This window comes from Mustela putorius, unplaced genomic scaffold, assembly GCF_011764305.1.
Source record: "Mustela putorius furo isolate JIRA1106 unplaced genomic scaffold, ASM1176430v1.1 tig00003976_pilon_pilon_pilon, whole genome shotgun sequence".
In the NCBI taxonomy this organism is placed as follows: Eukaryota; Metazoa; Chordata; class Mammalia; order Carnivora; family Mustelidae; genus Mustela; species Mustela putorius.
The window spans coordinates 5,327,850-5,354,290 of NW_025422118.1; the positions used below are offsets into that span (position 1 = coordinate 5,327,850).

Sequence of the window (26,441 nt, forward strand, 5' to 3'; positions counted from 1 at the left end):
GATCAGGAAGAACAAGGAGATGGGCTTCAAGTGTCTCCCCCTTCTGCCCTCCCCCATACACTGTGTGGGGAGAGAGGTGCTGTGAGTGGGGAGACAAGAAGGAACAGTTGATCATGGGATCCAGGGGACCATCTCCAAGGATGGGGAGGGCTAGGAGGGCTTGGGAAGCCGGACATGCCACTTACAAACGCTTCAGCTCCCCCAGGCCCAGGAAGGCACCAGGCTGCACCGTGCTGATGACGTTGTTCCTCAGGTCCCTGTGGGAGGCAAGTGGGGGCCCTCACAGCTCTCCCGCTCTGGGGGCCTCACGCTCCGCTGGGACGGAGAAGCCTCATTTTTATCAGCAGTGTTGGCGACTGGATTTTCTTCTAAATGTCCTCAGCCCTCGTGAGGAGGTTGGATGAAGGACCTGACCTCTCACTTAGGTCTACTTGCCGCACCCCTTCCCCCCACTACCATCAAGGGGTGCTGGTCAAAAAGTTGTCAGGAAGAATAGAGAAGCCAAGAGATGGGACAGGAACCCCTGGGATGAGGAAGCAGAACATGGTGGAAACAAGGATTGGAGCCAGCACTGAACTAGGAGCCGGGAGGCCTTGGCCATGTTGTTCCAATCTGAGCCACCAAGGATCTCACAGGGGCTGCTATGAGAGCCATTTGAAAATGGGTGCTAGGGGCACCTGGGTGGCTCAATGGGTTAAAGCCTCTGCCTTGGGCTCAGATCATGATCCCAGGGGGCTGGGATCAAGCCCAGCATTGGGCTCTCTGCTCAGCGGGGAGCCTGCTTCCTTCCACTCTCTGTCTGCCTCTCTGCCTACTTGTGATCTCTGTCAACTAAATAAATAAAATCTTTAAAAAAAAGAAAAGAAAATGGGTGCTAAAGTCTTTTTTTTTTTTTTTTAAGTCTTTTGTAAATTACCATACAAAAGTAAGACCTTCTGGAGTCCGGCATTGGGGGGTGGTATTTCCACGTGTTGATCTCTCTATCCAACCAGTGAGGAGACACAGAATGAAGCTGATGACCACCTGGAGGCCCATCCCGGCCTCTGACTCCAGGGCAGAACTATAAATCCTCCCCACCCCCACGGTGGCCACTCATTCTTCAGATGGGGAAGGCAAGGCTGGGGACGGGTAGTAAAGCCTTGTTTACCGGCCTTCCCCCCAGGTCTCCCAGGAGCCTGCAGTGCTGAGGGAAGGTGGCAAGGGAAACAAAGTGTCTAGGTTGAGCTCCAGTAGGTCCAGACAGAAGGTGGTGCCCCTCCAGGGCTCCACGGGGCCAAGCCCCCCCCCCCCACACACACACCCAGGAATGAGGTGCAGGAGAGGCATCAGGCCAGCTTCTGTCCCAGCATCCTGGTGCTCAAAGCAACCACATGACCAGATAGCAGCCCTCCTCTCTTTCATCCTCAAGGTCCACCTGAGTCTCTCCTGAGCCCAACCAGGACGACTGCAGCCCCACAGGGCAATGCAGCAGGAAGCCTCACTGCTCAGCCAGCCCGCCTCCCCTCCTGGGACCCTGGGATGTTGGCTGCAGCCTCCTGGCTTGACTCTGCTCTCCACCTGGGGGCTTAGGAGGCAGAGCGCAGGGATGGGGGGCTCCTGAGTAACCAACCTGTTGCAAAGAGCCTGTACAGGAAAGAGGAGATTGACGGATATCTGTGGTCAACCTGTTTTCCAAGGCCCTGCGACCCTCCAGCCCAGGCTGGCACCCTGGGCAACTTGGCCTTGCCTGCTAAAGTCTCAGGGATATCTCTGGATCCTGGGCAGGAGGGGGTTAAGTAGCCACTCCCAGCTCTGGGAGAGGAAATGGGTGTCCAGGACAGGGAGGTGCCATCCCACCAGGGGGCCTGTTTTCGCACAGCCAGTCTCAGCTGGGGACAAAAACACCCTGAGAGAGAGAAATGAAACACCCTCATACCAAGGAGTTGGTCTCCATAACCCTGAGTCCCTTGAAAAGAAGCCAACAGAAGAGGCCAGCTCCCTAGAGAAGGGATGGCTTCCATACCCTGGCTCGCTGGTGGTGCACCACCAGCAGGGAATGTGCAAGAAGGAAGAACCTCGATGCTCATGCAGCATGGAGACTGGAGATGGACGGGGTTGGTGGGGGTTGGGGGGAAGCGCCCAGCCTGCTCTGGGTTGCCCCTCCCGCCAGCAGCCCCCTTTTGGTTCCCCACTCTCATAGCACCCTCCTCTGGTGCTGTTCCAGCATGTGCCCCCTGGCCCCGTTGGGGTCTGGCCATTCTCAGGGCTCTGCCTCCCACCCCCACGCGGGGGAGGGCAGAGGGAAACACATTCCTCATTGTGTCACTTCCCTTCATGGGCTGCCAAGGGGCTGAGGCCGCAGCCCCCCGCCCCTTCCCTCTCCACTAGCTGTGTTTATTCTCATTTCCTCCCCGGCCCCCCTTGAGAACCCCCACCCCGCCTGCCCCACTGATGCTCTGCAGATGGGAGCAAGGCGGCCACTTGGGCCCCAGCCCCTTCCTGCCCTGGATTTCCTGCAGCCCAGAGCCACGCCGGGGCCCTCTGAGAGGGAAGCTGCCACTAAGCATTGGCATGCCTGCCCCCTTGCCTCCCGCCCACAAAGTGGCTTCAGGGGTGACCCAGGCAGTGCCCAGATGGGCCAGTCCTGGAGTCTTCTCCTGAAGGATACAAGCCAGGGGCTGCTCACTGGGCTGAGCTCTCAAAGCCTGATGATGGGGTCCTGGTCCCTAAGGTAGGGGGAAGCTGGTCTGGGCTAAACCCTCCCTAGCAGCAGGAGAAAATGCTATCCTAGAGCCTGGATTTTTTTTTTCTTTTATTTTCTTCTTCTTCTTCTTCTTTTTTTTTTTTTTTTTTTTGACCAGTAAGGTCCCTATAGGTTGGTGCTTCTTGCTATGGACTCCTGTCTCAGAAAAATGCACTCTACCCAACACTGTGTCCATGATTTCAAGGGGCCTGTGGAACCCAGGAGATGCACCCCTGCCCTAGATTGTATAACCTGATCCCTTCACTTCTTTTTTTTTTTTTTTTAAGATTTTTAAAAAAACTTTAAGGAAGTTCTGTACCCAGTGTGGGGCTCGAACTCACAGCTCCAAGATCAAGATCCACTACTTGGGCCATCCAGGTGCCCCAAGATCCCTCCATTTTTTAGGTGAGGTCATGAGGGCAAACAGATGTCTCAGTGATGTGGAATCTCTCCTCTTCTCCCTGTTCCCACAGAGCCCAGGTCTTGGAAGTTGGGAACGGTGTGGTGTGTGGACAGAGTGTCCCCTCCCCACCACCCCTCCCCCAACCCGGAGCAGGGTACCCTGACTCAAGGCCCCTCTCCCAGTATCTAGGACAGTGTGGAAGGGAGGGACTCTATGGCAGAAGTCGGGGCGGTGGCGGGGGGGGGGGTGGTGGTGTTGGGGGGTGCTGGGAGGGTGGCGGGGTGCGGGGGGGTGTTCCTGAGAGCAAATCACACCCTCCATCCTTCTTGGGAAAGCTGAGCTCAGGAAGCCGAGTGTAAGACGGAGTGTGTCAGCCCAAGATTAATAAAGTGTCCTTCATAAAGACTGAAAACTTCTGCTGTCTGAAGGACACCATCCAGAAAGTGAAAAGCAACCCAAGGAATGAGAGAAAATGTTTGCAAATCATATATCCAATAAGTGACTCCCATCTAGAATATACAAAGAACTCTTCCAACTCAATAATAAAAGGACAAACCAGCTTGGAAAAAAAAAAATGGGCAAAGGATGTCCATAAACATTTCTTCCAAGAGCAGATACAAATGATCAAACAACGCACGAAAAGATGGTAGACACCATTAGTCATCAGGGAAATGCAAAGTGAAACCACAGTGATATCCCCTCGCAGGCGCTAAGACAGTGATCAGAGAAAAACGGGCCACAGCACCAGTTAATGAGGGTGTGGAAAGACTGGACCCCTTCTCCATTACTGGTGTAAAATGGTGCAGCCACCATGAAAACCAGTTTGGCAGAGTTACCAAGGGACCCAGCATGCCCAGGGACATATCCAGGAGACACGAGGGAACAGGCGCACGAAAACCGGAACAGGAAGGGTCGCAGCCCCAACGTGGAAACTTCCCGAGTGCCTGTCACCTGATAATGCATTTGTGCTCTATTTGCACAACAGACTTTTATGGAATGAACTGCTGATCTGTGCTATAATCTGGATGGAGCTTGAAACCATTACGCTAAGTGAAAGAAGGCCAGTTATAAAAGATTACATAGGATGTGATTCCACTTAGATGAAATGTCCACAAGAGGCAAATCCATAGAGGCAGAGAGATTAGTGGTTGCTTAGGGCTGAGTAGGAGGGGGAGCGGGGAGTGGCTGCGGCCCATGCCCGGTTGCCTTCCGACATGATGAAAATGTTCTAAAATTAGACGGTGATGGCTGCAGGACTATGTAAATACACTCGGAGCCCTCGAAGGGCACGCTCTAAGTGGGTGGACGTTCTGGGATGTTAATTCCATCCCACGAAAGCTGTTAAAGAGTTGAGTTTGCACACCAGAGTGAGCACGTGTGAGGGTGAGCCCCGTACCACGCCTGGACAGGGTGGGGTGGCCCCAAGTCGGCTCCCTCCAGCCCCCCCAGACCTCCCTGCTTGTGGGTTCAGAAACCAAATTATAGGTTTGGAGGCCGCAGAGCAGCTTTCCCTGGGCCCTCCAGGACTTCCAAGCCGGCCAGACCCCCGCGCAGGTACGGAGGGTGTGGGAGAGGATGTGGCTGGAGAAAACTGAGATGGTCCTACCCCTGGCCGGGCCCCTCTTGTCTCCGATATCAGGTATTTATTCAGCAACAGGTATTTATTCAGTACGTACAGAAAGCCAGGCACTGGGGCTACAAGCGTGGACACAAGGTCTGTCCCCAAGCCCACAAGCCGCCCCTTCCCAGCCCTCGGCGGCTCCCAGCGTCAGCAGCCTCTCTGCTGTATTCTTCCCTAGTGCGAGCCGGGTGGGAAGGGGCTGAGGATGAGGCCGGGCCGCCGTGCTCACGGCCCCGCCCATAGATTAATGGAAACCACCTGGCGGGTGAGAAGCACTCCACCCCCAAAACCCCCCTCCCTTGCCATCATTCCCATGAGCATCTGCTTCTAATGAGTGCCCCAGCACCGCTGCATACCAGCCCCCGGGGCTCATTAATCTCATTAGGCAATGACAAATCATCCCCGGGCTGACCAGGCTCCCCTCACCAGGCCCTCTCCTCCAGGCATGCAAGGGCCTGGGGGGGGCTCGTGTCCGCACAGAGCCACTTGCTTGCTGGCATGCCCAGTCTCTCTCCCTTGGCCTATTCTGGGGGCTGTCTCTCCCGTGGCCCACTTGGTCCCCAGTCTGGGGGATTTCACTGTGACCGGGGCACCCTCGGAGCCCAGGAACGTCTTCGGGTGGCCCACTCCTTGTTGAATGTGCGCGGTGGGGGATGTGGGCGGAGATGGCCGCCACCAGATGGGTGGGCCATCGCAGAGTCCTTTTGGGACTCTGAATCCACGGTTCAGCTCCAGGACTGCCCCCTCCCCCTCCGGAGACTGAGGGAGCTCTGGGCAAATCCCATGCAACGAGGGGCTGCAATATAACATCTTCCAACTTCAAACCCTTCAGAGAAGGGAAGGGGAGAGGTATTTACCGAAAGCCCACACCATCCCCATGACAGCCTGTCTGAGTCCCAATTGCTCCCTTTCCCAGGGGAGAAACCCTAGGCTTGGAGAGGCACCCAGAAAGACAATGACAGAGGCAGGATTCAATCCCAGGCCTCTTTGACTCTAAAGGGAGTTCTGTGCCCTTCATCGCCCACCCCATCTCCTCCACCTCAGAAGTCTTTCCTCTGGGGGACAGACAGGCTTGTCCATGCCTGGGGCTGGTGGGATATGGAGGGGAGGGCCCAGAGACAGGGTCTCACGCCCATCTGAACGATTCTGTACATGCCATGGGCTGGCCGTGAACCTCTTCTCAGCTGGACCCTGTCTCAGGTTTTCTTATCGGACCCGCATGGCCGATAGAGCCCCACAAGGTTGGCTCCCCTCTCCAGCCTCTCTGGAGCACCTGTCCTCCCCTGAGATCATCTCAGGCACATTCCTACACGGCGCCCTCTCTCTATCCCCTCTCAGCCTTGAGGCCCCTCCATGCATTAACTGGGACCAGGCTGACCTCCCCCACCACACACATTTAGATTTGACCCATTTTCAAAGACCAGAAGGGCGCTCAGCACAAGGAGGCAATGCTGGCTTTCTCTGTGGCCCAGACCTTCCATTTCAATTATTAGGCTAGGCCCCAACCCTCCCACGGGACTTGCCGCTCACAGACTGTGGGATGTTAGGCTGCCCTGGACTCAGCTGCCCAAGCCTGGGTGTCTGAGCCTGACAGGACAGAGAGATCAGTGTTTCCTGGCACCAACGGCACGCCAGGCCACAGCGTCTCATTTGTGATGAATAGGCCCACAGTCTCGGGGTCATCTGGTCCACCGGTTCCCAACCCCGGATAAGCATGAGAATCGTCTGCATACCTTGTAAAAAATTCCCAGGCCCCTGCCGACCTGATGAATTAGCATCTCTGGGAGGGGGGCACAGGGTCTCTCCCCATCCCATAGCAGGCCAGTGGTTTTGATGACTAGCTTTATGTGTCCGTTCAGCTGGCGACAGCACCTTGTAACCTAACCAAACACTAATGGAGGCATTACGGTGAAGGAATGTGTAAATGCAGTGGACCTCCACAAGCAGCTGACTTTAAATAAAGGAGATTACCTTACCTTGGAGAACATGGGTGGGCCTCACCCAAACAGGTGAAGGACTTAAGAGCCAAAACCTGAGGTTTCCAGGAGAAGAAATTCTGTCTGGAGACTAAAACATCATCTCCTGCCTAACTTCCCAGCCTGCTGGCCTGTCCTTCTACAGATTTTGGATTTGCCAGCTCCCATAATCACACAAACCCATTTCCTTAAAATAAATTTCTTTATAAAGAACTAATATAAAATAATTTCCTTGTGTCTTTATATAAAGATTCACACACACATGTCTCCTATTGGTTTTCCTTCTTTGGAGAACCTGACTGATACAGTGGTGATCAACCAGGCTGGAGATCCTGCACTCCTCCCGTCTGAATCCCTCCAGATTCTTCCCTCCCTTAGACCTTGGGCTCAATCATCTGTCAATGAGGCCTTCTTTGACCTCTCTACACAGCAAGGAACAGCACCCTCTGCTCCTCATAGCAACCTCTCTCTACCGCCATTGCCTTCTCTCCCCCTTACCCTGCTTTGTTTTTCTTTGTAGACTTATCTCCTGGTACACATTTATTTGCTATAACTTACTGTGGAGGGTAAGTTCCCTGAGGGCAGGTGCTGGGTCTGTTGTGTTCACTCCCAATGCCTAGAACAGAGCTCTGCACCCAAAAGGGGCTCGGTAAATATCTCTGGAATGAAGGCCTTGGAGGATCCCTAAAAGAGCGGGGCTTACCCTCAATATTCTGAATTCTCATCTGGCTCCTGCCCCGTGCACCTGCCACGGCATGTGATTTAGCTCTTAGTCATTATTCCTTGACCACACTCTCATTTTTCTCTGATTGCCTCCCAGGCTTTGGAAGCACATGCTGGGCACTGACTTAGGTCCCCGCTGCTGCCAAGATTCAGTAATGGGCACGGGTGGGAAGGAAAGGACCTGGAAGTTGACCCTCATTGAGACTAGAGGAGGAGAAGTGGGGAGACCTGGTGGGTATTGGATGGATAAAGCGAGAGGGTAAAGCTGGGAAGAGGTCAGTGGGACCCCAAGAGGCTCAGAGCCATCTCGTTCGTGGTAGTGAGAAAGGACAGCGAGTCTGGGCGGTGACAGGCTCTGGTGGGGCTGGGCAAAGGCGTGGGGGCAGCTACAGTCTGTCATCCTGCAAAGATCCCTGGAGAGAGCGTGTGGCTTCCTGCCACTCAGCCCTCGGAGACCAGGCTTGGCCTGAGTGCAGGAATCAGAGCTCCCACAGGCCTAACCGCTTGTGGGGGATAAAAACTTTCCCGAGCTGCTGGTGGCCAAGGAGACTTTGTAAGAGCAGCTTGGGGGCGGCCCTTTCTCCCCATCTGGACCACCAGCTCTGTGAGCGGCAAGGCAGTTGGACGAGGGACCTGGTCACGGAGCTGGGTGCACGCACCACTGTCAACATCCCGACACCCCCCCCCCCAGCCCAGCACACCCCAGAGCAAAGACAGCACACTCTTCCTTTCCACCCCAAACATGGGTTTCCACACCGCCACAAAGCCAGCCAGGCCACTGAGCTCTCCTCCCGGTGCTGGAGTGTGTGGACAGGTTTTCCCTTCCCCTGTGAGTGGGCTGTAATGGAGACGACCTCACAAGACTGCTGTCACGGCTGAAGACCTACAGTCCATGTCACGGACAGACCGCCTCCCAGTTAGCCTCCAACTGTCCAGCCCTCCCCGCTCAGTGCTGTCCCTCCTTCGGGTTTCGTGGAAACCCCGACCTACTCAATTCTAGCACACGTGGCATTGATGGTCTCCGCTAGACCGTGAGCTTGGGCTCTTTGAGGGCAGACTTCCACCTCATTTTTCTGTATCCCCCATCACACCAGATCCACGCCTGGCAGGCAAAATGGCAGACGGGGTGGGGGGGGGCAGAGGCGGGCAGCAGGAGGCTTGCTGAAAGATTTGGGAACCCTCAGGATGGGAGCAGAGGTAGGAGACAGGGCAGGGGAGAAAGCAAGGATCAGGCTCTGGAGGGACAGAGGCTCAGGTCTCCTGCGGAGGAGACAGGACCCAAGGGTGGATTCTGGAGCAGGCCAGTCGAACAGGGAACTGAGGGGTTGGTTTGGTCCCCTCCTTCAGCAGGTTAAGTTACTTGCCCTCAACTCTGGGGAAAAAGCCCCTTCTGGCCAGCAGAGCCCTTGAAGTCCTGAGCCTAGTGCCAGCCCACCTGGGCCCATAGGGATGCAGCCCCAAAGCACGGCAGGTTGGGTGGGGGCCCTGTGGATGGGATCCACTTTCCCGACCCTTAGCCCAGGGCACTAGCCCCACGGGGCTTTGTTTGTTGATTTGTTTGGGGATGGGGTTGGGGAGGAGGAAAGAGGCCTCAGTCACACCCAATCATCCTCAGCCCTTTATGCTGGGCCCCCAGCTGGAGCAGGGAGGTGGCATCTGGCCAGCTAAGGGGCTCAGCTCTCACAGCTAAGTGCTCATTAAAGAGCGTTAATGAACTTCCCTGAGCCCCATCATTGCCTAGACCAGCCAGGTTTCCCTGTACTTCTCACTGCTGTCACTGGGGAAGGAGCTGGTCCCTCTCTCTGTAGCCTCCACCTGGTGGTCAAGTCCTGGGCAGGGCTCCCGTGGGTCTGACTCTGGGCCTCACTTAGCCAGCAGGGTCTGGGGTTGAGGGGCTCCCCTCGGCACCCAGGGGTCCTCACCCGGCCTGGACTGACTTCCTGCCCATGACCACCAGCCCCCGACTTTGCCCCCCTTTGCCCCAGCACTTACAGCTTCTCCAGCAGGGACAGTCCCAAGAAGGATCCGTTCCGGAGCGCAGTAATCTTGTTGTTGCTCAGGAGCCTGAAGGAACAGGGAAAACACAGGCAGGAGAACATGCTGTTACAAGCCAGAAAGTGTGGCTGGAGAGGGGGTTCGGTTTCCTCAGTACAATCATGTTCTTTTCTGTATCAGTGGCGCCCCCTGAGGTTGTGCGAAGCAGGAGCCCCACCCTCCGCTCACGATTACAGGAAAGAGCCAGTGAATGGTTCAGGCAGCCTTGGATAGCCCACTGAGCCCCTAACCAGACATTTCACCTGCCCTGGGTTCCCCCATGGCCTGGATCTGACTTAGGGCTCTGTAGGCAAGCAGACTGAGCAGGGGTCCAGGTGCAATGCCCCCTTTACACCTTGGACCCACTGGCCTGAGCCACAGCACCCTCCTCCTGCCCCCTGGGAGGGGGCAGCCCCATATCCTGAGGAGAGTGGGAGAATGGCCCGAATTGGGTCAGAGCTCTGCCAGGAGGAACAGGAGGCCGGGCAGGTGGGAGGAGCTGTCCTCCCTTGGGCCCCACTCTGTGAGCGGAGGACTTCACAGAAGGGGACTCTTCCCAGCCCTCAAAGGCCCTGGCTCAGAGAGACTGAGCACCCTTGCCTCCCCAAGCCTGTCCACGGCCTTGACAGAAAACTGAGACAGCCCGGGGCCTGGTAGAGGAGGCCCAGGCCTCAGCCTTTGCCTCTGCCCACTCGGAGGTTCTGTTTATTTATTTGTATTTAAAAGGGGGAGGAAAGAGGCCCCAAGCTACTGACTAAACCCACTCTGCCCACCCACTTAGCCTTTCTCTGCCAGACTCCCTCCCTGGGAGGAGGAAGTTCCATACCAGCCAAAGGGCTCATCCTTTGAGTTAATTGCTTATTAAAACACTTTAATGAGCCTCCCAGCCCAAACTCTTGCCTGCTCTGGGCCGAGACAAAGGGTTTCACTTCTTTGCTCTTATTGGTGGACATGGGAGGGTCAGAGGTACAGGTCTGGAAACTCCTCTCGACTGGGCAGCCTCTGGGATGCACAGTAAAGGAGATCTCAAGTGGGGGTGATGTTGGGTTTCCAAATGGCACATTCTCTCTCTCTCTCTCTCTCTCTCACTCACACACACACACACACACACACTTACACACAATCTTGACATTTCCAAAGGTTCATCACAGTTGCCATTACATGAGTCATTAGAACTCACATGGCCCCCTTTATTCCCATTTTACGGATTAGGAGAATTTTAATTGGCATTATCCATGGTGGTAAATCCTAAATCATCATGTCAGTTCTCAGGGCCTCTAATGGTCTCATTCAGGCCCTGGGGTGGGGGAGGGGGGCTGCGGTGGCCCCCTCAGTGGGGACAGGCTCCTGACAGTGTGACTTTTCAATCAAAGCCTGCCTCACCTCAGCTCTGCTTCAGCTCCTTCATATACCCGAGGAGTTTGAGGCTCAGAGGTGGCATTAAATGTCAAAGGGGGTGAAAGGACCCCTCAGGATTTTGAGTAACATCAGAGAGGTGTCCTGAAGGGTCAGGAAGAAAGGTGGAGAAATGGCATGTATTTCAACCTTCCCCGTGCCCCGGTCCCAAGGGTCTCTCCCAGGGCCTGTCCCCTTCTTGGTTTGTGGGGATGAGGCTGGGGGAACAGGGGAGGGAGAAGGTATGGAAGGAGAGAGGGACAGGGCTGCCAGATGATCACAGCGCGCGCACACACACACGCACGCACACGCACACGCACACACACACGCATGCAGGAGGAAGCCAGAGAATATTACTTCTCAAACCTGATTACACACCTGCGAAAGGGAGGGAAAAGTATCTTACTTCCTGAGAATATGTCTGAGGATTCTAGTGTGAGAAACACTGACTTAAGAAATAAAAATCTTATACTAGGAAAATACCTTCTGGTAAATAATCATCTCAAAATTACCTGCAAAATATTTTTGTTTAAAGATTATTGAATGGAGGGGTGTCTGGGTGGCTCAGTGAGGTAAGTGTTGGCCTTTGGCTCAGGTCATGATCCAGGGGTCCTGGGATAGAGACTTGCATGGGGAGGGCGCTCAGTGGGGGGTCTACTGCTTCCACTCCCTCCACCCTTCCCCCCTGCTTACCTGCTCCCTCTCCTGCTGTTTCCCTCTCTCAAATAAATAAATAAAATCTTTAATTTTTAAAAAATAGATCATTGAATTGAAAACAGAAAATTTTTAAAAATCCTCCAAAACCCAAACCTCTGAGATTAAAACCTGGGATCCTAACTTGAGAATCCTGTCCACACAGGTCTAAAAGTGGTGTTGGGGTACACCCCACATTCTTCAGACTCTTCAGCCTTTAACCCTTGAACATCTTTTGCATACCCCTAAATTCTTAACCCAGAGCTGGTCAGTGGACGTACGATGATGTGAGGTGAGTATATAATTTCAAATGTTTGGGTAGTCATATTTTTTAAAGTTAAAAAATTAATTCTAATCATGTATTTTAGTTAACCCAATGTATTGAAGTTCTAATTTCAATATGTAATCAATATGTGAAATGATAAATCACAGTTTCCTTTTCCTTTTTTTCAGTACGGAACCTTTGGGATCTGTGTGTGTTCTACTGTTCCAGCACATCTCAGTTCAGACCAGCCATGTGTCAGGTGCTCAAGAGCCCCATGTGGCTAGTGGCTTAACCCTCACCTAGTTTCCTTGTGGTCCCTGGCTCCCCAGGAGGAAGTCTGGGTTGCTTGTTGGATAGGAGGCAATCAGGGTAGGGTGTGTGTGTGTGTGTGTGAGAGAGAGAGAGAGAGAGCGCAGCACACAGGGTTGGGGACCTGCTCCTGATGGCAGGTGAAGATTAGCCTTTTGCCCAGAACAAGGAACAACTCATCTCTTGGTGTCCTATCCCCGTCTGGCAGCACCCCCTCTCCCTCAACAAAGTAGCCACTTTTGTACTGGGGAGAAGCAAGGCGTCAGCTGCAGCCCACATTTCTAGCTTGACTAACCCTGTGCAAACCCCAGTCCATCAAGTCTGGAAAGGAGATACTTCTCTGTGGCAGAGAAAAAGTCCTTGATCCCCAACTCTCTCTAAGCCATTCGCAAAAGCAGGGACACCAGGCAAATACCCGTTCGTTCTTCTCCTCTTAATGGCCCCCCCTTCTTCCACATTTCCAACTCCTGGACAAACTTCAGGCAGATATTTCTATGCTCCCAGCCCCCCAAAACCCAGAATTGGATCTTTCGGCCTTTACAACGTAGATGGGGCTGAAGAAATTTTTGCTTGAGACCCAGACTGGTCAGAGAATGGCTTCAATTGTGCCAGTGGGTTCCTCTGGCACAATTCAGCTCTGGGAGCTGCCCCTTGTGGGTCTGGGGGTGGGGAGGGCAATGATTTGGGGCAGGAAGTGCTTGGGTCTGGCGTTGTTTGGGGTAGGTAGGAAGCTGGCAGTTACTGGGAGTAGAGGGAAACATACACAGGGCCTCGTCCAATGGAAGAAAAATGTTCCCACCATGCTAGGCTGTCACATGGGACAGAAGCTGGCAGGGTGGCCTCAACCATGGGGCGGGAAGGAGGGAGCCTTCACCCTATGGTTCTGTCCAGCTTCGCAGACATAGTGCCAGCTTGGCCCCCTCCGAACTGCCCTGCCACCCCGACTGGACAGCTGCTTCCTAGGTTGGCACCAACCCCTTGCCCTGCAACAGCACAGGGAGCCTGCCAGGTGGATTTCCTTCCCAACCACGCCAGCCTCTCCGACCTCTGGCTCCCCCAGCCCGGCATCTCCAGCATTCTTCCCTCCCTCCCTGCCTACCACTCCAACAGCATCAGATTTTCACAGGGAGGGGGGCAGGTCCCTGGAGTCCCCTGTTCTCTAACCCTTGAGTCTGAAATCAGGCCAAGGAGAGGGGGCACACTGAGTCCATTCCAGAACTCTCTCCCAGCTAGGGTCCTATTTTAGGGAAGAGAAGCAAGCAAGCAGAGTGACCACTAATGAGGCTGGAGGCCAAGGGAGCGAGTGGCTGGCGTCTATAGAGAGGCCCTGTGGCCTCTGGGCAGCCACAGGAACTCACCAGATCCCAGCCCCACATCAGAGATGACCCTGCACCGGTCATGTGGGCACTACTCCGTGGGACATGGGGCCAACGCATGCCTGAACCAAACTGTTCTCTCAAGTGCTGGAAGACTCACGCATGTCATGCCCCACCACCGCCCCCAACACACACATTCTGCTGTAACACACACAGATCCAAGGACCTCACGCCTGGACACTTGGGGATGCAGCTTCTGCAGGGAATCTGAGCCTGGAGTTCAGGGCATCGCCAGGGCCCTCTGGGCTCAGAAGGACCCGTCTCTAACATCTGTTGCTGGCACCTTAGTGGTGCCTTAGGGAGACCATGAGTGGGGGGTCTCAGGCCCACAGCCACTCTGAACCAGCCCGTGAAAGTGGACTCCCAGCCCTTCCTGCAGGCATAATGCCCACGGCCTCTGAGCATTTCCAGGGCCCGTAAACATGTCTGAAACCTACAAAAATCTTCACTGCTTATGAAATAGGAATGCTGTATAATTGCGATGAACACTTAAGTACATAACAACCAAATTTCAAGCTATGTCAATGAGCAAGAACTGTTTCACTTCATGAAGGAGGTGGGTGCATTCCTGTGTGCTTGATATGACAGTAAGGGTCTCCAAAAAGGAAACTGCCTCTAGTCCACAGGCCCCGCCCTGATGCACAGCCTCCGGCTAAAGGCTGCCCTCCTGTGGCTTCCCTTCCTTTCCGGTCTGCCCTTCACATCCATTTAGCCTGATCCCCAGTGATCCCCAGGGTGGAGAGGACACACAGCACAGTGCTCCCCAACTTCCTCAACATCTCTTCCCTTGGCTGGAAGCCTGTCCGCACAGCCCTGAATACCTGTATTGAAGGAGACCAGGTAGGACCTTCCTTTCCTTCCCCATGCTATGGGGGCTGTGTCTGGATATGGCATCTGACCTCAGCCTTGAAGCTGAACTGTCCAGGCAGGGCCTGAGGTCAAGGTCAGGAAAGAAAATAGTCTTGGAATGGCTCCTATGCATGGAGCCTTATTGTCTTCTTTTTTCTAACCTAAGCTCTCTACAAGGGCACCCCAGCTTGGTTGTGAGGAGGCAGGACCAAGAAATCGGGGCTGAGATGGGGAGGACTAATCTTAGGGAGTCTGCAGCCTGAGAAGAGGGGCTTGGGGTATTGGTGGTCGGAGGCTGGTGTGCCTTGCTAGAGATCTGGGGTCCCAGCACCCTAGCTTGAGTGCACGGAATCAAGTCTGCTGCGATCATTCATGCCTAGGTACTCATTCAATCTTCAAGTCTACACTAATGCCTATTGTGTGCTCGGCCCTGTGCGACACAATGGTACTACAGACATCAATGAGACGTGGGGTCTACAATCCTCCATTCATGGAAGGTGGAGGGACATGTGTCAGACCGGATGGAATGTTTGTGTGTATATGTCCACTTGATTCAAGGAAGCTGGGAAGTTACTCCCAATCCGCCCTAAGTGCTTCTCCAAACATGGCCTAAAATCTCAGGCCAGGTGGAGTCACGATTTTGGGTGAAGAAAGTGGATTTCTTTTCAAATCCAAATAAACCTGAAAGGATCCATTTGTTATCAGTCTTTTCTTTTCTTTTTTGAGAGAGAGAGAGAGAGAGATCACGAGCAGGGGAGAATGGCAGAGAGAAAAGTAGATGCTTAACCGAGCCACCCAGGTGCCTGTTATTAGTCTTTTACACTCAAGTATAAATTAGTCCTTTAATCTTTGCACCACAGAATTCTCCCTTGGGAGCCCTGAGGCGCTGATCCTGTCCTGCTTTGTGAGCCTGTATCGTCTCCATGATGAGATGAGACCTATGGCCCCTGAGGTCAGACACCAGCTCCCTCACCTCCTGGCGCTGGTGCAGCAGAACAAAGGGACCAGGGACCAGTATCTGGAGGCACAGAGCCCCAGGCAAGGTGGAGGTGGTCCAGGACAGGGCTCATGCTGAACCCTGGCTTTCTCATGTCATAGAGCAGTTTCCTCCTCCCTCTACTCCCCTGCACCTACTCTGTTGCCCCTGCTCTGCCCCCTGCCTGGTCAGTCAGTCTTGGCAGAGCTCAGTCCTGACAGCATGGAAACAGCACCCTTGCCTCCACAGTACAGCCCTCCTGAAACTTCCCCTGCCCCCTGCGGGTGTGGTCCAAGAGAGGGAGAGAAGCACTAGGACGATCTTTAGAAACCACATGCCCTGGGTCCCTCGGATTCTGAATACTCTGTGCAGACATTTTGTCAGAGATCCCCTAAATACACACGTGTTTATTAGGTTATCTGCCCCTTTTCCCTGGCTTATGTGTCCATATGGAGGAAGAAGATCACTATCTCCCCTGCTCCGTCCCCAGGGATGAGGTCATCATGGGAAGAGACTGACCCGGGACCAAGAGCTGTGGGGTCTGGCTAGTTGCTGTGTGATCTTGAGCAGGTCAACCCCTCTCTGGAGGTTTCTTCTTAGTAAAAGAAGGGTCTGGACCGAAAACTCCCACTCCTTATATTTGATGGCTTTTCCCATCCTGGATACTGGGTCTCCTGGAGGCTAAAGTCTAAAGTTTCTGCCTCACCACACAGCAGGCACAGAGCCCTAGGTGGGTGGGTGGCGGGGGGGGGGGGGGGGGGGGGGGGGTCGGCTCTCAGACTTTCCCTTCCCTTTCCAGCTGGGAGATGTCTGGCCCCTCAAGTTCAGGCTGGAACTCCTCCTCAGTCCTCTCTCCGCCCCATTCGCCGCTCCTCAGTGACAGACTGGTTCCCCTGCCCCTCACCTGCTCTCATCCATCTTGCACACCCCTTCCCTCCCCTCTCCCATGGTCCCTCCCCACTCCCAGGGCTAAGGAAGCTGGGTCCTGGGAGGTTGCCCGAGTTAGCTACACTCCACCGTTTCTCTGCTCCCCCACCCCCATTACCCAGTCCTAAAAGCAAAGGAATGTTCTGGAGTTTGGGAAGGATGGGGGCCCGCCAGAGGAGGGAGGAAGGGGAGGAGGCAGCTTTGTCCTGTCAGTGTCTGAGCTCTAAATAGAACAGAGCGCTGGGCTGGGGGAATGAAAATAAACAGCCCCTCCAAGCCGCCCCTTCCGAGCCCTTACCGGACTTTCCTTCTAGTTCCCCAGCCCAGTGCCATTTCCCTCTCCTCTTCTCCCCTGCTCTCCTGGTGGGCTGTGGGGGCAGGGACCTCTAGCTCAGGGTCACAAAGGAGTGAGGAGGACTGGTCCAGGCTGTGTGGCACTGGGGAGCTCATCGCCCCTCTCTGGGATCTGGTGAGGAGAGCCCACCGGAGGGAAGGACATGGAGCAACTCCGAGGTGGTTGGAACTTCTCCTTCAGGAAAGCATTCTTATCCCAATGATTTCTCCTGTGGCATAAGCTTGGAAACTCTCTCCCTTTAAAAATATGACCCCCAATTTAAGGGTCAATTTATGGTCAGGTTCAAATTACACTGGTTTGTCTGTGCCTTTGGGGGAAATTCTCAGACTCACCCCCCCAGGGCTAGGGATTGCCCACCACCCCCTCCCCCCACCAAGGAAGGTAATCCAGGGGGGAGTTGGTGGGAGTCGGTGGGAAGGGACCTCCTTGGGGATCAGAAGTGGCTGGGTTCATGCACATGTTCTGAGTAATTCAGGCCAAATTACCCATTCTGGGTCCTGGAACCACTGGGATGCTGAATTATAGGGGTTGTCTTTGGAGTTCAGTGTGGTGGCCTCTCCAGTCTCTTTGGCGCAATGAGGACTCAACCAGTAAACCCCAGAGGGCTCTGATCTCTGCCCAGAGCTTGCCCTGAGATGGGACCACGGACCCTGACATCCTGCACATGAGGGAGCCCAAAGGGTCCCCAGGAGCTCTGGGAAGGGGCTGGCTGCTGCCAGCTTCTCCTGCACATAGTTGCGAAGTCCAAGGGGACCGTGGATTTTTTCTGGGCTCCTCGTTCAGGCAGGCGCAGGCGGGGTGAGGAGTCCCCACTGGGCGTGCTGCAGCTGAGCCCCAGCCTCGGGAGGGTAAGGCGGTGTGCCCCAGTCTCCCAGCTGCCTCCCACCTTCCATCCTCAGCCTCTTCCCTCTTTTCTTTCCTTCTTTTGCTCCGCTCTCTCCCCCTCCCCCTCCTCTCCTGCACAAAAGCTCTCTGTACACAGCCACTTCCTCTGGCTGCTGTCTCTGAGCCCAGACCTTATGAGAACCATATGGGGGAAAGAGGGTGGAAGAGAAGGGGGTGGGGAAGCTGGCAAGGACCCGCCCCTCCAGCCAGCATCTTTCCACTCCCCTCAGGCTATGTGCAAGGCAGTTGGCACACTTTGCCCCCAACTCCCCTAACTGGATCCTGGCAGCTGGGGTGAGGGGCACTGAGGGGAGGGGCCAGTCCAGAGGGAGATCTGTGTTCGAGAACCAGTTTTTCTGAGGCTAGAGCAAGCACAGGGGCAGTGAAAGAGCCTCACCTTCACCCCATGCTGTCTCTAGAGACCCTCAAACCCCAGCGAAAGGATCTGGCCACCACTAGCTGCATCTGAATGGCAATCGCCCCTTCTCCCCTGTGTGGGCTGCTGATGTGGTGGGCAGCTCCTGCCCCAGAAAGGAGAGGCGAAGCGGACAAGGGTTTGTGGGTTCTGGGAGAATCCAGAATGACCTGTACCTTGCCTGCCTCCTCTCCACCCAGCCTGGGAATGTTCCCTGGTCAAAAGGGCCTTGGTTCTGCTGGGAAGGAACTGGGTTTTTTAAAAAGTGGCTTTGTGTCCCTTGGGTCCCAAGTCCAGCCAGGTGAACAGCAAGTCCCTCACCCAAGAGAAGTGTAAGATAACCCAACCAGCTGCTCCTGGCGTCATCTAGGGTCAGGACACCAGGCCCTCCCCTCCTGGCCTCAGTTTGCTCAGCCCTAAGACCAAGACGCAGGGGCTGGATTTGCTGATCTGTGAGGGCCTTTTCAGTGCAGCTGGTCTAGGAATTTACGACCCTGGCTGGGATCCTCTGAGAGGCTGCTGGGATGTCCCAGAAGGTCCTTGTAGGCGATTTCCTTTTGGAGTTACCTATTATCAGTCCTTTCCTAGAATTCCTTATTATCCCCCTCCCTCTTCCTCTCACTCCCAGAGCAGAGAAGCAGAAGGGGAGCCCCATCAGCTGCTGTCCAGGGATGGGTGGGGGGTTCACAGGGGTCTTCATCTCCCTCCCGTACCTAGGCTCTCCCCAAAATTCACCATCTCCTATGAGACCTTTCCCCTTGGGGGTGAGTCAGAAAGGCCCCTGCTCTGGACAGGAGCATGGACTGCAGACCCCCCTCAGCTGCAGGACTGCAGACCGAGCTGAGGGGTGGGACAGATGGATCAGGAAGGGAGCCAAGAGTTCTGCTTTCCTGGAAAACTGCGAATGAAGATCCATTAGAAGGGGGAAAAGCAAAGAGTGGGGAGAGGGGGCACAAAGTCTACAAAAAGGCAGAAAGTGGGATAATAGGGTGGAAGGGCTTTCAGGGCAGTAAACAGGACTAGTTACGGAATTGCCCCAGAACTGCCTGGAAGCTTTCTCTGAGCAGAGACAAGAGGCTCCTTGCAGACAGGCACCTTTTCTAGCACTTCTTGGCCTGAGGAGTCCCAGCACTGGAGCCTACCAGGCTTTCCAAGGTGGAGTCCTGGGTCCCTGAGGACCCAAGCGAGCAGGGTGGGGTGTGAAGGGGACTGGGACTGGGTGGCCCATGCCGGAGGAAAAGAGGGGAGGAGGAAGGAGATAAAGCCAGGGGGTGCAAAAATTGATCTGTGAAAGTTCTGTTGTTTCCACCAGGTGACAGACAAAAAGATGGCACGGGGAAATCTGTGTAGAAACACAAAGAGTAAGGAGGAGGCGTCTGGGAAGGTGTGGAGAAAGTTCTCAAACTCCTGGCCTCCTGTTTTGCTGCCAGGCTGAAGTCCCTTCCTAGCATGTCTCTTCCTTCTTCCCTCAAGAGGCATGCTGGGTAGGGATGGGTACGCTGGAGGGGCTGAGCCCTGGGGAAAGAACCGGGGCCCAGCAATCAGGGTCAGTTTAGGTGGAGCCTGGAGGGAGCCCAAGAAATATGTCTGTGGCTGGGATTCAGGCATACTCCAGGCTGAGGGGCCAGCGGGCTCTCCGAAGCTTCTAGGGCCCTCCCTACTGTTGCTGTCGGGATGCCCAGCTAGGCTGCAGGGGCGTAGCGGGGTGCTGGTGGTGGTAAGGTGTTGGCTGTTCCTTTGGAAGGTATCTTAACCCAGCTGGGTGAGAGGCCTGGGACAAAGAAGGGGCCCTTCCTCTGGGAGCAGTTTGGGTTGGGAAGGTGATCTAGCATTTGTGTTTGCTGACACCCTGTCACAGTATATTCTCACCAAGGGTTGGCTGTGCTCACTCCTTGGAGTGGCGTCGATGGGAATTAGCTATGGCTGGAAAGCATTAGTTACCAAATCATTCTAAGATGTACTGCAAAACCACCTTTTAATGTTTTCCTCCTCTTTTCTGTCTTCAGTATGTGTGGATTCCTTAATCCCAACAAGCAGACACACAGAGAGATGGTGTCCCACATATGTGTGTGAGTACAACCACAAGATCGAGTAGACACACACACACACACACACACACACACACACACACCCCTCTCTTGAACCAAGTTATCATGGCCCAGCAGGGGCTCACAGAGACAGGGGCCCAACCATTCCACACAGCAAGCATATTTCTCCTCCAAATCTAAGTGCGCTGGGGAATGTACGGGCCTTTCTGGACCCTTCAACACCAGTGGACAATCAAAGAGACCAGGGCTGAGCCCCCCTAGCTGCCTTCCCAGGCCACCACCATATCCCAGAGCTGCTGCTGGGACGTGGGAGAGAGCAGACACATTGCCTCCACCCCCCTAATGCACACACATACACTCAGCGTGTCTGCACACACACACACACACACACACACACACACTCACACACCCCAGCTGGGGAAAATGCAGGCCAGGCCGCCAACGTCAGAGGCTGACCAGTCGTGTCCTGTCAGGAAGCCGGCAGCCTCTGAACTCACCCAACCAGAGGCATGACTGTATTGTTCTGGACACAATCAGGATAGACTGTGAGCCAGCCCCAAGTCTGGGCAAGGGGCGGTGGGGAAACGCTTGCCACCGGGGTCAGGAAGACAGGAAAGGGGAAGCGCTCGCAGGTTGGGTCCGGGACAGGAAAGGCACGGGCCGCTCGGGCCGGACCCTCCACTCCGCGGCGTGCGTGGAGCTGGGAGCACGTGGTCGGAGCAGGAAATCGCCGCGGCGGTCTGGGGTCGCGGAGGCTTCAGCCCTCCATCGGGGAGGCTTGGGGTGGGGTCGGGGTGCGGCGCCACTGGGCCGCGCTCGCAGGCAGCCGAGTGAGGGCTCAGTGCGCGCCCGGGCTGAGAAAGGAAACGGGATGACGGAAGGAGGCCGGGAGGCAGCCGCCTCCCCCTCAGCCGGTTTTCTTTCTTCGCAGTCTTGGTAGCGAAGAAGTCAATCGATTAACAGCCAAAGCTGGTGTTATACCCAGAGGAGGCAAAGAAGAGGGCGGGGTGCGGGACCCGGTGTACAGCTCACTTCACAGATGCGCGCGGAGGGAGAGGGGCCCGAGTCGAACCGTGACGCCGGGGTCTCATTCAGGCCAGAAGCGCCGCAATCCCAAAGACAGATTTTCCGACAACTCCCGCCCGCACCCGCCCTATGGAGACCGGCTGGAAGCGGGGCTGGCAGGCTCGGGGGTGGAGAGGGGGCTGTGGATGGGGTGCCCTCCCCCGCCCCGGGAGGAGCCAAGCCCGCGGGGTGAACCCGGGAGACTCCTCCAGTCCAACCAAGGACGCATCTGCGGAGGTAACAACCGGCCGCAGCCACCTTTGAGGCCGAGGGCGTCGATCTTTCCTGAGCCTTCCCCCAGCCCACCCACTCAGGTCCCCGAAGTCTGCAACACTAGCGCAGGCTGGAAAGTCAAGGGGCGTGGGCGTCCCGCCGGCGCGCATTCCCTTCACCTGTGCAGGTGAGTGGGCGCCCGCGGTGCCTCTCTCTCAGGCGCAGCCGGCCCCCGAAGCCCCCTCCTCCCTCCACACCCCTGGAGCCCTAATGCTCCCCGCACTTCTCCAAGCCTCCCTTTTCGGCGCCTGGACTCAGGCCTGTCCCCGAGTCTCCGAAGTGGCGGCAACGTCCCGGTCCCCCTCCTCCGCCCCTCCCGTCCTGTCTCCGTTCGCCCCCTCGTCGGGGCTCGGGCCCGCCGTCCGAGTGGGGGTACTCACAGGGTGACGGTGCCGTTAGGCAGAAGGCTGGGCTCGGGAGGCTCCGGAAGGTCCCCGCCGCCGCACACCACTCTCCTGCGCGCCGGGTTGGGGGCGCCGCCGCTCAGCCCCTTGGGCCGCTCCCCCGAGCATTTGCAGCTGCGAATGGGGACGGGGCAGCCGGGCGCACCCCGGGTCTCGGGCGTCAGGAGTAGTAGCCACGGCAGCAGCGGCAGCAGCAGGCGCGCTGGCGCCCCCAGCATCCTGCGTCCCGCGGCGCCCATCAGCCCATCGCCCCGCGGGGACCCACAGCTCTGGGGCCCGTCTGTGCGCCGGCCAGATGGACCTGGGCTTGCGGGAGGCGTGCTCAGCGGGGGCCCGGGGCGTCCGAGGGCGGGGCGGGGGGCCCTGGGCGGAGGCAAGCCCCGGGATCCCCGCCGCCGCGCCCCGGGGGCATGTCCGGCGAGCGCCCCGGCGGGGAGGACGCGGGCGCGGCTGTCAGCGCGGCGCGGGCGGCCCCCGGCGGCGCGGCCCGAGTCTCTGCGCTGTGCTGCCGGGCCGCCCGAGGCCGGGCCCCTCCGCGTCGCCTGCTCGCTCCGCGCTGATCTGGAACCTAGCGGATCGCGCCGGGCTCCTGCTGCTGCCGCCGCCGCCTCTCCGTGCCATGGATGGAGGCAGCTCGGCGCGGCGCCGCTCCCGCCGCCGCCAGCCCCCGCCCGCCCTCCCGAGAGGGCGCCCTCCCCTCGCCAGCTCGCCAGCCGCGAGGCCCTAGCGCCTTCCGCTACGCAGCCACTCAGCTGCCCTCCCCCGAGCGAGAGCCGGCCAGGAGACTTAAGGCCCCGCGCGTCCCCGAACTCGCCCTGAGCCTACACTGCTTCTCCCTCCCGCGCCGCCCCCCTTCCCCGCCGGGACTCTGCCTCACCACAACCCATCTCAGCCCTCAAAGCCAACCACCACCACTTTCCACAAAACTCTCCCTCGCTCTTGCTCATCCAGCCCGCACCCCTATGTTCTGGGTCCTCTATTGACCTGCGGGTTTGGCCAGAGATGGCTGGTGCTCCCCGTCTGGGGTTGGGATTGAACTTTGTTCACCACCCTGGCGTTGCTCGCCCTGACACTCGGCCTCCCTTGGCCCCTGACCTGAGGGGCGCCTCTGTAAGCTTGCTCTCCCTCCCACAGTCCTGCTCCAGCCACTGCAGGATACTTAGGAAGGCGCAGACCCTCGTCAGCTGCCAGTGACCTCGCCCAGCGGGGGGTGCATGTCCCTGGGCCACGGAGGGGTCAAAGGCCAAGGCAACAGGCTAGATCTGGCCTCTGACCTTTTCCATATCCGTGTGTGTGTGTGTATGTGTGTATGTGTGTGTGTGTGTGTGTGTGTGGGGTGTGTGTTTAGGAAGCAGTGGGAATGAGGGAAATGGGAAGAAAAGCAGGGATCTGGGCCAGGGTGTGGAAAGAGCACTGCCTGTGAGTCAGGAGGGCTTCATTCTAGATGGCTCTATTTGACTTTGGATACAGCCTCTAATGTCTTGGAGTATCTAATCTCTGGGGTCAACATGGGGCTCCGTGTACCTAATTTATGAATGTCAGTTGTGGTAGTTGGAGGAGTGAGTGGAAGATAGGGGGCATTCAGTTTCCAGAAGCAGAGGGATGGTGGCTTTGGGAAGTATCTGACCTTGGCAAAGGGGCATGGGAATGAAAGTTGCCCGAGGATCCTAGATGGACTGTGATGCAAGCAGGGAATGGGGCTAGGGACAGAGGGAAAAAGAAGTGTAACCTAGTATGTCTGCCTCCTCAGTTTCCCCACAAACTCTGCCTTTTCTGACCTTAATAGACCCTTTGCTACTGAGGAACAGGCTGCCTGGGTTGGAGGATCCCTGGGCAGAACTCCTATTCCTCATGATTCACTGTATCGCCAAAGAAGGTCACTAACTGCCACCTCCTTTCTGTGGTCTTGGCCCTGCCAGTGTGTGTGGCACCTTTTCCAGCACCATGGCCTTTCGGTCCAATTTCCCACCTCTCTTTGCAGCGCCTTCTCTCCCTGTCAGAGGTAGACACTGGGCCCAGACACTGGCTTCTTCACTTTCCGTCTCTGGCTCCACCAGTCTCTCCAGGCTGCAGGCTCTGGTTCCTGCAACTTCCAAAGATAAATAAATAGTGACTGCAAATGGAGTAAGAGAGAAGGGGAATGGACTCCCCAGCAGGAGCCCTCTGTAGGCGGCAGGCAGGCTGAGACTGCATTCCTTTGGAAGGGTCGAGAGGGAGGCACGGCTATAGGCAGGGTCTGCCATTCAATTCTCCTGCTGCTGGACAAGGGAAACTTCTCAGAGAGGAGGAGGAGAGGCCTCCAGCCTAGGTCAAGCAGCTTTTTTTGTCAATTCTTTTTGCTAAAGGAAGACTCCCAAAAGTCTGGAAAGGAATTGCCCCGGGACACACACTCTGTGAGCTGTACAGAGGCCAAAGGACATTTAACTGAGGCAAAACTTCCCCAAGGGGGGAAGGAGGTGTTGCCTGGAGACATTTATAAAACATTGTCCTGGTGCCCCTGGGTGGCTCAGTTGGTTAAGTGTCTGCCTTCAGCTTGGGTCATGGTCTCAGGGTCTTGGGATTGAGCCCCACGCTGGGCTCTGCAAGGGCTCCCTGCTCAGTGGGGAGCCTTCTTCTCCTTCTCCCTCTTCCCCTCCCCCTGCTTGTGCTGCACTTGACCTTGCTTGTGGGAGCTCTCTCTCTGTCAAATAAATAAATAAAAATCTTAAAAAAAAAAAGTATAAAACGCTGTCCTCTCCTGTATGTCATCACGTTTGGCTTCTCTACCCACCTAGAGAAATGAATGCAGTGGGAGTTATTTTCCATTTTATGAGTGTGGATGAGGAAACTGAGTCACAAACAGTGAAGAGCCAGGGGGATTTACCTTTCATTTGCTTTTCAAGAGCTCTTTTCTCTGAGCCACTCAAAGCTTTTCCTACAGGAAGCTCCCTGGTTTATCTGTCCTCAGAGGCTCCGGGTGGGAAAGATGAGTGGCCCACAGGAACATCCCTTTTTTTTTTTTTTTTTTTAAAGATTTTTTCTTTATTTATCTGACAGAGATCACAAGTAGGCAGAGAGGCAGGCAGAGAGAGAGGAGGAAGCAGGCTACCTGCAGAGCAGAAAGCCCGACGCAGAAAGCCCAGGACCCTGGGATCATGACCTGAGCTGAAGGCAGAGGCTTAACCCACTGAGCCACCCAGGTGCCCCCCCCCCTTTTTTTGGAAGTTTGTTTGCCTCTGAAGGAGAACTCATACTTAGTCCCAATCTCAAGAAATCTGGCTAGGGAGTTTGGCCAATTAAATACTCCCTGATAGGGACGCCTGGGTGGCTCAGTTGGTTGGACGACTGCCTTCGGCTCAGGTCATGATCCTGGAGTCCCAGGATCGAGTCCCGCATCGGACTCCCAGCTCCATGGGGAGTCTGCTTCTCTCTCTGACCTTCTCCTCATTCATGCTCTCTCTCACTGTCTCTCTCTCAAGTAAATAAATAAAATCTTAAAAAATAATAATAATAAATAAATAAATACTCCCTGATAATGTGATAAGCTCTTTAATCGAGTAGGGATAAGGTGCCATGATAATAGAGAGGAGGCTGAAATGGTCCTATTGAAGCAAGAGAGGGGGCTTACGAAAAGTTTAGTCCCATGTAGGGCAGAAGAGTAACCCACCTGACTCTACTAAATCATCATTATTCCCTTAAGTATCTGGGGGCTCACGTCCGGTCTGCCTCTCTCAAAAGAAGTTTGTCTTTCCTAGGTTCTAGCTGCTTAGCCAAACTCTCTCTGCCCCCAGCTGCAATGCTCATCCAGTCCTCTTTCTCAAGGAGGAGCTGGGGCTTCTTACCCCATTGGTAGACTAGCCTCTCCATTAGGAGCAGCTGAGAGTGGAAGGCCAGGGTAATGGTCAGTGCCCCCTCCCTCCAAGCCTGGAGCGGAGCAGACCAGAGCTACCATAGGAGGACATGCACAGGAGAGCTAATGGCCACTGAGTGGTTATTATGTGCCACGCATTTGTCGACCACCTTTTACAAGAAATTGCTCATTGAGTCCTTCCAACAGGATGAGGATGACTGTTTTAGCCCACAGGGAACGGAGGCGTGAAGATGCCCCTTAGTAGTCCAAGGTTACAAGCTAGAAAGTAATAAAGTCAGGTTCTGAACCTCTGCACTCCAGAGTCCAAATTTTTAACCACAATGCTCTGTAATTTGTAGATGGGCTCTCAGCAACTCCCTCCAAAGTTTACCTCTCCTTGAAGTTTTCTCGTTTTGATTACCTGGCCCTTTCTGGGCAGAATCTCTATAGATGTCCACTCACAAGCCATAGCTGGTTGTTGAGCCAGGACTCCCTCCCCTAGTCTAACAGGATCAAGGGTGCCAGAAACTTTCCAAAGGAGCCTCGGTGCTCAGCTAGAAGGAATGAAGGAGTGACTAAAGACGGAACCGGCAGGAGCTAGCATGTCCTGGCCCCACGTGCTACTTTCTCCCCCCAGCTGTCTGGGGGCCCCATCCTGGTTGTTCACCTTTGAATTCTAGGTTTTCTTTTCTTTCTTTGTTTTTTTTTTTTTTTTTTTTAAGATTTAATTTATTTGACAGAGAGAGTCACAGCGAGAGAGGGAACAGAAGCAAGGGCAGTGGGAGAGGGAGAAGCAGTCTTCCTGCCGAGCATGGAACCCGATGTGGGGTTCCATCCCAGGACCCTGGGATCACGATCTGAGCCGAAGGCAGACGCCAAGCAACGGAGCCACCCAGGC

At 55.6% G+C, this 26,441-nt stretch overlaps 1 protein-coding gene across 1 annotated transcript in view; it reads right to left on the minus strand.

The window, feature by feature from the left end:
- Positions 1-22,395, minus strand: part of ADGRA2 (adhesion G protein-coupled receptor A2) — a 34,258-nt gene extending 11,863 nt beyond the window's left edge. The window contains exons 1-3 of the mRNA XM_004758250.3: positions 21,691-22,395; positions 9,438-9,509; positions 186-257 (exon numbers count right to left, since the gene is read on the minus strand). Of these exons, the coding sequence (XP_004758307.2) occupies positions 186-257; positions 9,438-9,509; positions 21,691-21,953 (407 nt within the window). The 5' untranslated portion in view covers positions 21,954-22,395. The remainder of the gene's footprint in view (positions 1-185; positions 258-9,437; positions 9,510-21,690) is intronic.
- Between the last annotated feature and the right edge of the window lie 4,046 nt (positions 22,396-26,441).